The sequence below is a fragment of the Callorhinchus milii genome, unplaced genomic scaffold, assembly GCF_018977255.1.
Source record: "Callorhinchus milii isolate IMCB2004 unplaced genomic scaffold, IMCB_Cmil_1.0 Scaffold5, whole genome shotgun sequence".
In the NCBI taxonomy this organism is placed as follows: domain Eukaryota; kingdom Metazoa; phylum Chordata; class Chondrichthyes; order Chimaeriformes; family Callorhinchidae; genus Callorhinchus; species Callorhinchus milii.
Window position 1 is genome coordinate 56,381,274 of NW_024704746.1, and position 14,114 is coordinate 56,395,387.

The 14,114-nt window shown below is 41.9% G+C and overlaps 1 protein-coding gene across 3 annotated transcripts in view; it reads left to right on the forward strand.

Moving 5' to 3' along the window:
- The window catches only part of LOC103188281 (copine-8), a 203,712-nt gene that overhangs the window by 153,765 nt on the left and 35,833 nt on the right, over positions 1-14,114 (forward strand). For all 3 annotated transcript variants that reach the window (XM_042335739.1, XM_042335740.1, XM_007908223.2), the window contains 2 exons: positions 1,247-1,300; positions 2,805-2,866. In XM_042335739.1, coding sequence (XP_042191673.1) covers positions 1,247-1,300; positions 2,805-2,866 — 116 coding nt within the window. The remainder of the gene's footprint in view (positions 1-1,246; positions 1,301-2,804; positions 2,867-14,114) is intronic.

Consider the following 14,114-nt stretch of genomic DNA (forward strand, 5'->3'; position numbering starts at 1 on the left):
CTGCAGAATCTGCATCCATATGAATTAGTTCCAATTAAATGAGAATATACGAATGTGAATGTTGTAAGTGTACATTGGACACATCTTTCTGGTATAATAAAACGATCAGCATTTATGGGAGTCACAACAGAGTGACTTAATATATCATGGTTAAAACCTTGTTGTATGTGTGTGAGCCGAGGTTAACTATTAAACCATGAGGATTGTAACTAAAATTATTTATGAAAGAATGAAAACAGGGATTGGGGGGGGGGGGCTATTACTATCATTTAACACATGCAAGTGTTTCAACAACAACAACAACTTGCATTTATATAGCACCCTTCACACAGGGTAATGTCCTAGAGTGCTTCATCACTCTACATCATATGATGGTGGAATAATGGTTGCGAGTTATTTTTATAGTGAGGAATTAACTAGGTCAGCAATGTGTGTACTTGTGTATGGTAAACCTTTGCAATACCCTCCAAGTACTGAACTCGCCTCTCAGTTTGACTTGGTTGTTAGATACGTCAGTCCAGAGATGTTCTCACTATATATTTGCAAGGCCTAACTGATGGGCAAGTTTGGATTAATTGATTTTATGGCATTCTACCATAAACTGAAAATTTAAACTGGTTCTTGAACCAGGTCCAATGCCTTTAATATCACCACTAATCTCCAATTGGTACACTGGTCTAGCAATCGCCCACATGAGAGTAAACTAATCACTCGCACCTGTTTGGACTATGTACTGCCAAACCTAACAGTGGGAATGTATGCATGAATTCATTTCATTTGCATGAATGCATTATAACTATGGTGGTAACTGAATATATTATTGATGGATATATCAACAGTATTGAAAGAATGTTTCTAAATAAATAATTTAAAATAGTTTATTCACATCTATCCAGAATTTTATAACAACAACTTGCATTTATATAAAACTTTCCATGGTTTTGGTGGGGTCTTCGAGTGCTTAACAATGGTAGTTTGATGCTGAAATGGGGAGAAAGCGAAGGTGACCTTAGACACAGTCGAAGAGGAAAGTCTTCAGGTAAGAGGTGGCAATGTGGAGGGATTGAGGCAGGGAGTTCCATTGGTTTAGGGCACAGTGGCTGAAAACACAGCAACTGCTTTATAAATCCAACAATTAGAAAGATTACAACATTTGTCAGCATTTTGATGTACAGTTCTTTTGAATCCTGCCTATCCTGAATAGTTTGCAGAAACAAGGACATATAGTATTGTTTTTATCTTTCAGGTGCTAAATCCAAAAAAGAAAGAAAAAAAGAAAAAATACATTAATTCTGGAACAGTAAGTATTTTCTTGGATGTTGTAACTGTTTTAATTTAAATGTTTGCAGGAATGATAGTACTATTTAGTGAATCAGTTTATTTGTCTGTTTATGTCATTTTGTTTTTAACGTTGTCTTAATAATTTCTGCAACTTTACAATTATGATTTTATATTTTCATATTTTAGTTCACAATATTTGTTGACTCATGCTGCAGGTAAAGTGGGGATACAGTTCATGTGTTACTGCATGTGTGTGGGAAATTTCTACCTTGTGTGCACTTTATGTGAATTAAAGAAAATTCCCTCCCTTGACTGCATTTCTTTTTAATTTGGCATTTTTTTTTAGTACTTTCTGGCATTGTGATTTATTTTGACATGCAATAGAATTCACTTAGATCAATTTCAATTTATTCATCTATCATGATTTTATCCTCTGCATATATGCCCCATTTATACTGCAAAGTTTCACAGAAGTAGTAATGCACTTGTGTTTTCCATGCAATCAGTTAATCAAATGTGCCCACTGAGAACTCACTTCATATATATTTTCACCCATCCAATGGAACCAATTTTAAAAAATATATTTTTTACGAGCACAATGGTTCTGGCTCAGGCAGCCTAGGGTGGAAGTGTTGATCTGAATCAGGCTCATTTTTAGATGGAAGCCAAATTGAATCTTTGTCTGGTTCATAGAATTTTTTTTCTCTGTATGTTCATATACTTTTTAAATCAGAGTTTTAATTTCAGCTTGAATGGTTTAAAAAAAATATAGCTGTCAGAGGCCTATTTTTATACTTTAATTGTTTTTATGTTCATTGTAAAATTGTGGTGATTTCATCACCCCTCCCCCCCCACCCCCAAAGTAACATGTCCGATGTGCAAAATATTCTCAGATTGTAGATTGCAGTATGGGGCCTATAATATGAGGATCACTAAAACATTGCCAACTGTTCCTTGTTGGGGAACCCCATTTTAAAAAAAAGTAACAAAAGTCATCACTATTTTAACAATGGTGTATGATTCATTCACCTATTTGTTGTAGTTATTTATCCGATCTTTTCCATTTGGCAAATATTACCCGTACATTCCAATAAAACTAAATTTATGGTAGATATTATCATACTTAAAATCCCCAAACTAAATTTGTACAGAAATAAATTCTGTTCTTTATTCAACTATTTGTGTTAACATTCAGCTATGAATTCAAGTTCAGTCAGCTTTACACTATGTAGTCTGTTAAAATAGCAAGACGGCCCATGCCTCTTCATTATCTGTGTTTAGTTCAGGGAAAGAAGAAAATAACATTGACCAATAGAGTTAAAAGAGTTAGCTAATTTGGCACTCATTGGTTATTGCTCTCTTCTTGTTACAAAAGTATGTAAAATGCTCTCTGTATCATGCTACTTGGTGTAATGCACCTTTTAAATGGTTCATAAAAACTAAAATACGGAAATGGGCTGGTATGCTTGTAATATACCTATAACATTCTGATGAACCTGTGGTTCCATTTGTTATTTTTCTAGGTAACATTGCTTTCCTTTGCAGTTGAAACTGAGAGCACTTTTCTTGACTTTATCAAAGGAGGGTGAGTAGTTCAACCCGATGCTGAACTAAGTGTACTGCAGTATTTTAATAATACAATTTGCATTTTGTTTACGACATGTCACTAAGTTCAGTTTAGTGTTTTTTCTTCCACATGATTGTAGTCTAGTTTTTAAAAGATCAAACTTTAGTATAGATTAAAAGTATGAGACAATGTTTCTCACTCAGTCTAAAAGAACAACACAAATGTATCTTCAGATTGCTTGCAAGTCTTATTATATTTCCTTGGCTTCCCTGTAGCCACAAAGCCATGCTGTCATTGTGTAGGGAGAGTTGACTCTTGCAACAATAAGCAATAACAACATCTTGCATTCATATGCAAGCGTTTTGCCCACAAAATATACAGTCAATTCACTTTACAGTATATTCTGTGAAGTGCTTTGAGACGTCTTGAAGACGTGATAAGACATTGTATTAAATGCAAGGATTATTATTATATGTTGCCCTTCACTCGGGCTAACGTGTAACATTGGCGCAGCGTGATGCCGAGCCTGGGAGTGGAGGGAGGTGACTAGAGGCTTGGTCGAAGAGGAATGTTTTCAGGTGTGATCTGAAGACAGACAAGGGAGGTGGCAAAGTGGGGAGATTATTGAGTCAGAGAGTTCCATAGTTTCAAGACAAAATGGCTGAAACTATGTCTGCAGTGTTGGAACGGAGAGGACGAGGGACGTGCAGGAGGCCTGAGTCAGGTGAGTGCTGACAGTGGAGTGGGGTGTAAGCAGATTGGAGAGGTAGGAACGTGCCAGAGCCTAAAGTGATTTGTAAACTTGTGGAGATCTTGAAATCGATCTGTTCTGCAAGAGGGAGTCCGTGGTATCGGGCAAGGCTTGGGGTGATGGAGGTATGGAGTTTGGTGCGATTGAGGATATGGGCAGCAGAGTTTTGAATTGATGAATTTTATGAATGGTGCATCTGGGGAGATGCACCATTCATAAAACAGTAAAGTCGGAGACCATGTAGCAGAGGGGGAGGAAAGCAGTCTGGTCAGGAACTGGATGTGGGGAAGGAAGGAGAGCTGGGGATAGAACCTGACGCCTAAGTTACATGCAGGTTCAATAAGTCTGAGAGATAGGTTGGAGAAGTTTAGAAGCTCTGAGCCACAGCTGAAAAGACTTTGATGGGAGCCAAGAAGTATGGCATTGCAGTAAATTCTCTGATTTTGTCCCAAGTTAAAGGATCAAACTGCTTATTACTTTGCAGTAGCTGAGAATTGTTGTTAGGCCAATATAAAAGATTTAGTTTTTTGTTTCACACAATTTGCAGTGTATTATAAGGCACCTTCTTGAGAAAAATACTTCCTAGATTCTTTCTCATATAAAACTGACAGCTTACCTTTAAATATAAACCCAAAGTTCAATTTCACACCAATGACATTTCCAAAGTATTATCCTTCATGTGTATGTTCAGTATCGCATGGCATTATTCCAAAAGACAAGTGAGTTTCTCACGGCTTCACCAGTGTTCCGGCTAACAATTCACCAGTTAAAATTAGATATTTATTTCAAGGCTGCTTGTGGGACATTTTTATGCATAAATTGGCTGCCGCAATCGCCTACAAAATACACATGTACTACAGTTCATAGTAACATGATAAGAAGCTGTATGAAATACACAGATGATTTATTATATATGATAATTATTGAGCTTTTGACTGATGACTTATGGATAAGTGTGGCTTCGTGGCTTCTTGAGCTGTAGAGACCAAAGCGTTCCCAGGTTCAACCCGGACTGTCTCGTGCAGAGTTCCTCAGGGCTCTATCCTTGGTCCCCTCCTCTTCAATATCTATATGCTCCCTCTTGTTGACATCATCCGCAGACATGGGGTCAACTTCCACATGTATGCGGATGTCACCCAATTCTATCTCTCTGCCTCCACCCTTGACTCCAGGACCACTGCTGTGCTGACAGAATATCAGACATCAAGTCCTGGATGAGAGCTAACTTTCTTCAGTTGAACGTCAACAAGACCGAGGTTCTCCTGATTGGCTCCCGTCAGTGTCGCTTTACATCAGGCGCTGACAGCATCACCATCCATGGTTGCACACTCCACCTGTGCAATCCAGTCTGGATCCTTGGGGTTTTGTTTGACCCTCAACTATCCTTTCTAAATGTAATTTTGTTGTTGTTGTTGACCTCCTAACCACCTACCACACAGTTCATTCCCTCTGCTCAGTGGACTCCAGCGTGCTTCACGTCCCCCGCCTTGCTTGCCCAACTATCGGCGCGTGGGCCTTCCGCCACTCTGCACCCTGCCCTCTCCCTCCCTTGCCGCCTTCAAGACCCACTTCAAGACCCTCCTCTTCAACCATGCTTTCGACCTCCCTGCTTCCCCCCCTGCCCTCCACCCCCCCACCCAGACCCTCAGCTTGGGTCCGTAACTCTGTCTGTCCAGTGCCTTGGGACGTCCTCCCGATATGAAAGGCGCAATACAAATGTCATTTTGTTGTTGTTGATATGTGGCAAATTAGTTTAATTCATCCAGGGAGAGCTGCAAACGTTACTTTAAACATGTTGTAGCTTCCATTGCAGAGTTGCTGGTCTCATTTTAAATGCATTTTCCCAATGAAAAATTAGAGATGACCAAATAAGTAGAATTATTTCAGAATAGAATGTGTTTTTAAAAGTATAGTATAGTGCAAATTGACAAATATCCTGCCAAGTCCTTTATAATATATTATTTACAATATCAGATGTTATGTATGACACATGTATGCAGATGACACCCAACTCTTACCTCTCCCTTGACGCCAGGACCACTGTTGTCCTGACAGAATGTCTGTCAGACATGAAGTCCTGGATGAGAGCTAACTTTCTCCTGTTGAACGTCAGCAAGACCAAAGCTCTCCTGATTTTCTCCCGTCAGTGCCTCCATACCTCAGGATGCATCCATGGATGCACACTCCACCTCACTGAGCCTGTCCGAAACCTTGGCATCTTGTTTGATCCGCAACTGTCCTTTCTACCCCACATCTGTGCCATGATCCATGACCCAACATCACCCAGCTTCACCACTTCCACTCCCCTCAGGCCGCCGAAACCCTCATTCATGCATTTGTCACTTCTAGGCTTGACTACACCAGCAACCTGCTTGTCGGCCTTCCCAACTCTTCCCTCCACAAGCTGCAGATCATTCAGAACTCTGCAGCTCGTGTCCTCTTCCATACCAGACTCCTTGACCCCACCACTCCCACCCTCGCCCGGTTCCACTGGCTCCCCATCCCCCAGAGGATAAAATTCAAAATCCTCATCCTCTCCTTCAAATATCCTCCACAGCCTTGCTTCTTCCTACCTCTGGGTCCTGCTAACCCAATGTGAAAGGCTCTATACAAATATAATTTGGTGTTGTCTGGAAGCATAGAAGAGTAAATAATAGAAATGAGATGTAACTTATCTTTAACCCTCACCCCTACTCTTAATCACCTTTGAAACATTTAACATTTCGCAGCAGATTTTTTCTCGTAAGACTGTATTTTGTGGTGAAATTCTATATTTTATGACTGAAATATGCCATTCTACAATACTGAAAACCAATTGAACAAATTGCAATACTACATTAGTCTTTAGGATGAAAGAAAACCTAAACCTGTTTCAAATGGTACATGTAAAAATCTTCACCAGCTCCTGCGACACAGTAATTTCACAGACTTAATTATTTTTTCAGCAGACACCTAGTAAAAGATTGGTGTCATTGGAAATAGCTATTTTTCCTCCCTCGTGGAGTTAATCAATTTAGACACAGTGAAGGTATTTACCTTCTGTGCTATTCCACTATCAGTTTAATTAAGAATTGAATCTGTTTCACATAATCCTTGTGCAATATACAGCTGACATGGATTTACTCTCCCTGTAACCAAGCTGATGGTTGAAGTTGATGTGGCTGTTGTTATATTTTTAACTTATATATAGCATTTGATAAGTTCCCTCAAAGAGACTTAAATTGGAGTATTAATTTGTGTGGTCAAGGACAAAACCATAAATTGTATAATGACTACATAATGGGTAGGAACATAGGAATAGGAGGAGGCCATTCAGCCCTTCGAGCCTGTTCTGCCATTTAATTAAATCATGGCTGATCTGTACCTCAACCAATCCTTTCAATTCCAATTTCCCGCTTTCTCCCCATATCCCTTAATACCCTGACCTACCAAAATTTTATGAATCTCACTCTTGAAGGTGTGGATGGATCCAGCATCATATGGTAAAAGCTACAATTGTAGAACTGCCTCTTCTAGAATTTTCCCATCCCTCCTATACTCCTTCGACCCTATCTCTCCCTCCTCCCTCACCGCCATCGTTCACAAACTCAAACCCACCACCTGCTCCCTCGATCCCATCCCCACCTCTCTCCTCATCTCCCAGCTCCACCTTCTGGTCACTTTCCTGTCCAACGTCATCAACCTCCCCTTGTCCACCGGTTCAGTTCCCAACCCCTTAAAAACAGCCGTCATCACCCCCATCCTGAAAAAAACCATCCCTACTCTCCAGCTACCACCCCAACCTCCCATTCCTCTCCAAGGTCCTGGAACGAGTCGTCGTGTCCCAGCTCCGTTCCTTTCTCTCGCCATTCCCTCTTTGAACCCCTCCAATCCGGCTTCTGTGCTGCCACAGCACAGAAACAGCCCTGGTCAAAGCCACTAATGACATTCTGAACATCTGTGATCAGGGCTCCCTCTGCTTTCTTGTCCTCCTCAATCTCTTTGCCGCCTTCTACACTGTTGACCACTCCATCCTCATACACCACTTTTCCTCCTTACTTAATCTTCCCTGCACTGTCATGTCTGGCGTCCCCCAGGGCTCCGTCCTTGGCCCTCTCCTCTTTAATATCTACATGCTCCCCTTTGATGACATCATCCGCAGACATGGGGTCAACTTCCATACGTATGCAGAAGACACCCAACTCTCTATCTTTCTGCCTCCACCCTGAACTCCAGGACCAGACAGACTGCTTGTCATCAAGTCCTGGATGAGGGCAAATTTCCTACAGTTCAATGTGAACAAGACTGAGGACATCTTGATTGGCTCGCGCCAATGCCTCAGCACCTCAGGCTTTGGCAGCATCAACCTCCAAGGTTGCACACTTCAACTCACCAAGCCAGTCAGGGACCTCGGTGTCTTGTTCAACCCTCAACTGTCTTTTCTTCCTCACATTCAAGCCGTGACCCGCTCTGCCTTCCCTCACCTCCGTAACATCGCCTGACTCCGCCACCAGCTCACCCCTCAGGCCGCTGAAACTCTTGTTCATGCCTTCATCACCTCCAAGCTTGACTATGCAAATGCCCTGTTTGTCGGCCTTCCCAACTCCTCCTAGAACTCTGCAGCCCGTGTCCTCTCCTGTACCAAACTCCATGACCCCATCTCCCCCATTCTCGCCCGACTCCATTGGCTCCCTATCCTTCAGAGGATCCAGTTCAAGATCCTGGTCCTCACCTACAAAGCCCTCCATGGCCTCACCCCACCCTACCTCTGCGACCTCCTAACCCCCTACCAACCCACCCGCTCCCTCCGCTCAGCCGGCTCTGGCCTGCTCCATGTCCCCCGCCCCACCCACCCCACCATTGTTGGGAGAGCTTTCAGCCACTCTACCCCTAACCTCTGGAATTCCATCCCCCAATCACTCCGCCTTGCCTTAGCTTCCTTCAAGTCCTGCCTCAAAACCCTCCTCTTCGACCATGCCATCGGTTAGTTAGTGGAACAAGTTATTGGTCAAAAGATTTCTGCAGATGCATAATAACTAGACAGTAAATGGGATATTGTATTTAATTATGAAGACTATGTAAAACAATCAAATATTATCACAATATTATCATTATGGTGCATTGTTACACCATTTTTATTCTACTTCGACATCTTTTAAATTCCATAAATCCATTATCTGTGATGAATACTACTTGAAAATATCTAAGGTGTCTCTTCTAGCACCTCATTTGCACTGCTGGACATGATACAAGAAAAGGCATATTATCTTGTAAGTAATGTTTCTCTCACCTGTGACTTCTTTCCGCTTTTCTCTGTCAAAATTGTTCCTTTCTCACTTTCTTATTGATAATATTATGTTTATTGTTATCGTTTATCTGAACTTCCTGCCCTTCTTTCTCTCAAGCTTCAAATATATTGTCCTTTATGCATTCCTTCCTTGCTGCTTCCTCACATTTCAATGCTTCACATTCTAATATATTCTTTCCTTTGGACATACTGACTGCAGGAGCTTCTTTATGTCCTTCAGTTCTTTCTTTCTCATACAATCTTTAGGCTTTCAAAACTGAAGCTTGGTAACTAACAGATTTTCTTTGCTTTGCTCGTTTCTTTCCTGTCCTTTTGTGATGCCTCTACTATGGGCTTTGACCCTCAACTTAGTTTCTCAATTTGAAAAAACTATAATTAAAATGGAAGACAAAAGAGGTTGATTTCGTTAATTATTGAGAGAATACTTTAAGGCTTCAACTTCCAATTCAAATATAATGTTAATATATATAAGTAAATCCAGATGCTGCAAATCATCACTAACATTACATACCTTGGTGATGTGAATTTATAACGACAACAACAAAATTACATTTGTATAGCGCCTTTCATGTTGGGAGGATGTCCCAAAGACATCATATTAGAAATTGAAGAGTGTAAGATACTATAACACTGCAGCAATAAGGGAGTTTAATCCTTTTCTTAAACAATCGGAATATGCCCCTTTAACCATTTTCCTTTGTTGCTTAAATGCATTTTATGGGCTTGAATATCAAACAATTTTTAATGAGAATTTCTGGGAATATCAGTTTTCCTTCGTAAACGTACTGGTAATACACAATTATTAGATTGTTTCTTACCAAAAATTCTATATTTTATATCTTTTGAAATAGTTTTAGTTGCGAGTTGGCCCAGTTGTTTGAACGTCAGACTGCTAGATATTGACGATCAAGCGATTGACCTACACTGTTATATTTCACAAGTCTTTGGCTGTTCACTAGATGGCAGATTGTGCAACAGCTGAGTTTTCTATCAGAGGGTAAGAACTGTAGGAGGCAGAATGTGTTCAATTTCACAGCAGTGCGTTTTTGTCTAGAGATTGGAAAGTCTATTATCTTGAATCTTTTTTTGTCTGAAACAGATGGAAAAACAACACCATGTTTAAGAGTATAATAATAATAATAATAATAATAATAAGTGTTGCATTGATACAGCACCTTTCACATCAGGAGGACATCTTAAAGCGTTTCGCAGGATATACAGTAAACAGGAATGAATGTGTATTTTGTGAGCGAACTTGTGAGCAGCCAATGTATGCACGGTAATGTCCCATAAACAGCCATGAAGCGAGTGATCAATTTTATCTGGGGTTTACTTATTTTAATGTTATTAAAGAGCTGGTCCCACACCATCCAATAAAGTTCCCAAGATCAAGACTTATACAGCAGAAACCTAGTTGTGTCTGTATTTCAACTGCAACAAAGTGAACAGGTTCCTGACCATACATTGTGGCTTCAGTCGACACGCTCTGATATGATGTCCTGAAGAACGTGATCTGCAAATTAAATGTTCACTGCATTTTAGTATTGATTTAGCTGAGTGTTTTGCATCACATCAATGCAAAAAGTGCAGTATAAATAGCCCAATGATCAGTAATTCACTTCACAAACGAGAATTAACCGACATCGATGAATGAAGAAATGATTGTAGTTACTTCAACATTGCATGAGGTTATCAAAGGAAGCTATCATTAATGTCATAGCAAAGTTTAATTCCTCATTCAATGCAGTATTTTTGTACCATGAAGCAGAGGATAATGAGTGGAGAAATCTTGAATTTAATGGTTTAGATAATTTCCTAAAGTGGTCTAATTTGCAGTATTTCTCAGCAGATTTCTTAACAAGAAAAGTGCAATTACCACATTTCTGAAATTTCATATGTTCTGAAATTTCATTTTCAATGTTTTAGAAATGTGATCATGATAAATTTTCTATTAAGAAATCTGTTTTAAAAAATTACAAACAGGACTCCACGATTTTATTACCCACAACTTGTCTCGGTTTGATACTGGTTTTATTTATATTCTTTAGAAACTCCAAATTTTATTTTTGGCTCACTGATAGTAAAAACATAAGATAAATTTAAAAAGTATTTTAATACCCTCATTTAATACTCTACTTTTAATTTCACTTTACAATTAAATGACCACTTCTATGAGTCGATCCTCTGTGCCAATCATGGTAGTCTAGTTCCTGGCTTGTCAGTAGGACTTGGAGGGGCAGACCATTCTTGGGGGGAGGGGGAGGGGGCAAGGATTCTTTCTACTCAACTTCTGTTAAACTGCAAGCAAAGCCCAAATGAATACAATGCTCCAACCTGGACAAGAAGCAGGAAACAATGTTTTCAGTGGCAATCTATATTGTTTTAGCTCGTTAAACTCCAGCAGTATCTCAGTGCACACTGGGGTCCCCAAGCCTTGGGTTTTGCCAACCTGCGTCTATTACTTTCCAGAATTATGTTAGCAAAGCATGTCCCTCCTAGATCCAATATGCATTCCATTCAGATAAAGGGAAATTTTCATGCTAAGGTGACAGACATTGCTTTGCGAATATTGGCTGCCGCATTCTTAATTCAAATAAGAATGTGTTGCATCACTGAATGATGAAGTGACTTGTAGTGTAACAACAACAACAACTTGCATTTATACAGCACCTTCCACCCGGTGGCGTCTCAGAACACTTAACAATGGCGGAGCCTGAGGCCGAGCCAGGGGGAGGGGGAAGGTGACTGTAGACGCGGTCGAAGAGGAAGGTCTTAAGGCGCGACCTGAAGATGGGGAAGGAGGGGGCTAAGGTGATGGGGTTGAGGTAGGGAGTTTCAATGTTTCGGGGCGTAGTGGCTGAAGGAACGGCCGCTGATGGTAGAGCGGAGGATTCGAGGGACACGGAGAAGGCCAGACCCAGTAGAGTGGAGGCAGCGGGTACTGTGGAGAGAGAGGAGGTTAGAGAGAGAGGGGGCGGTGCCAAGGAATGGAGGGATTTAAACACTAGAGTGAGGATCTTGAAGTTGATCCACTCTGTGACAGGGAACCAGTGGAGATTGGCAAGGACTGGAGTAATCGGGGTAGGAAGTTTGGTGCAGGTGAGAATGCAGCGGAGCTTTGAATGAGCTGGATTTTGTGATTACAAGGGGAGACTGACGAGCACCGTGTTAGAGTAGTCCAGCCAAGAGGTGACAAAGGCCTGGACAAGGGTTTCCACAGCTTTTGGGGTGAGGTATTGTCGGAGATGGACATTGTGGCAGAGGTGGAAGAAAGCGGTGCTGATCAGGGACTGGATGTGGGGGAGGAAGGATTACTGGGGATTACTGGGGATCAAACCTGACGCCTACGTTGCACATGAGTTCGGAGAGTTTTAAAGGCAGGTCGGGTATGTTGAGGAGGTCGGAACCATGTGATAGAAGACGCCAAAGAGTATGGCTTCTGTCTTGTTGACGTTTAACTGCAGGAGATTTGCGCTCAACCAGCTCTTGATGTCCGACAGACAAGCTGACAGAACATCAGGGGCCTGGGGTTCACAGCTGGAGGTGGAAAAGTAGAGCTGAGTGTCATCTGCATACATGGGGAAGTTAACCTCTTCTCTGTGGATGATATCACCGAGAGGGAGCATATAGATGAGGAAGAGAAGGGGGCCAAGGATGGATCCTTGGGGTACTCTGCAGGTGACCAGGTGGAATCGAGAAGAAAAGCCATTTTCAGCAAAGTAGTGCTGGCAGTTTGTAAGGTAGGACTCAAACCAAGAGAGTGAGGTTCCACTGAGGTGGATGATGGAGGTGGAGGAGGATGGCGTGAACAACTGTGTCAGAAACGGTGGAGGGGTCCAGGAGAATGAGGAGGCAGAGAAAGCCTTGGTCACAGATAGAGAGGGTATCATTTGTGACTTCCACAAGCGCTGTCTCTGTACTGTGGGCAGGGCGGAAACCGGACTGGAAGGTTTGAGTAGGGTGTGGATGGAGAGGTGTGCGAGAAGTTGGTTGGCAACAATGCATTCCAGAGCTTTGGCAAGGAAGGGCAGGTTTGAGATAGGGCGGTAGCAGCTCAGGTTGGAGGGATCGAGGGTAGGTTTTTTATGGAGGGGGGTGATGACCACAGTTTTGAGTGGGAGTGTGGCTGATCCTGAAGAGAGAGACTGGTTCATAGATTCTGCCAGCAGTGGACAGAGGAGGGGGAGCTGGGTGATCAGCAATTGGGTGGGGAGGGGTCAAGGCAGCAGATGGTGGGCTTCATTGTGGTGGATGAGAGAGAGGAAGGAGAGTTGGGGGCAAATGAATGTAGGATGGGGGCTGAGGTAGGAGCTGAGCGCGGGGTGGGTTAGGGAGATGGAATGGGGATGGTGGTAGGTAACATGGGGCAGAAGGATGAAGCAGCCAGGCAGATGTTTTCAATTTTAGAGGTAAGGAAGTCCATGACCTCTTCGCACTTGGCGTTAGATGTGATGATTGAGGGTGCTTGAGGGGGCACGTAGAGGAGGTGGTGGTCGGTGTAAACTATGATAATAATCCCTGCATTTGATATAGCGCCTTATTACATCTTCAATACATCTCAAAAGTGCTTCACAGTATATTCTATAAAGTGAATATTTTGTGGGCGAAACATGGCAGCCAATTGCACACAGCAATGTCCCACAAACAGTTGATTGAGTGACCAAATCGTTTTCTAAATTTTATTTTTGAAGTGATTATTACCCCTGGAAAAGCAATCCGCCAATCGGCTAACAACAAAGTTATTAGTATTACTTACTGCTTGGTAAACAGAGGCATATGGTATAAGGAAACTTGCCTAAAGTTTGGCCTTGCCCCGGGAATCAAACTCAGGTCCTCTCGCTTATGAGGCGAGTGCACTAACCAATATGTTACAGGACTCCACAATACAGGAAGAAAGTCCTGAAAATCCAAATACAAGAAGAAAGTCAAAAATAAAAGTTAAAATGTCAGTCCTCTTTAAGATACATGAGCCATTGGCTTGACTGACAGGTACATCAGGCAATCAGAGGTGAGGACGCACAACAAGCAGCCTTCCATACCGAAAGTGGGAAGGCGCTATTGACAAAACGGTAGAGCGACAAGACATAGATGCCTCAGGTTGGGGCTACAAGGACTTCCCTCCCAGCTCCCCTTAAAGAGACATTATTTACAAGGAAGAAGCTCAAATTGCATTTGCAAAGCTCTTCTTCCTGAACAAATCTTGCTCAGCAAAACCCAGGACCTTTTTG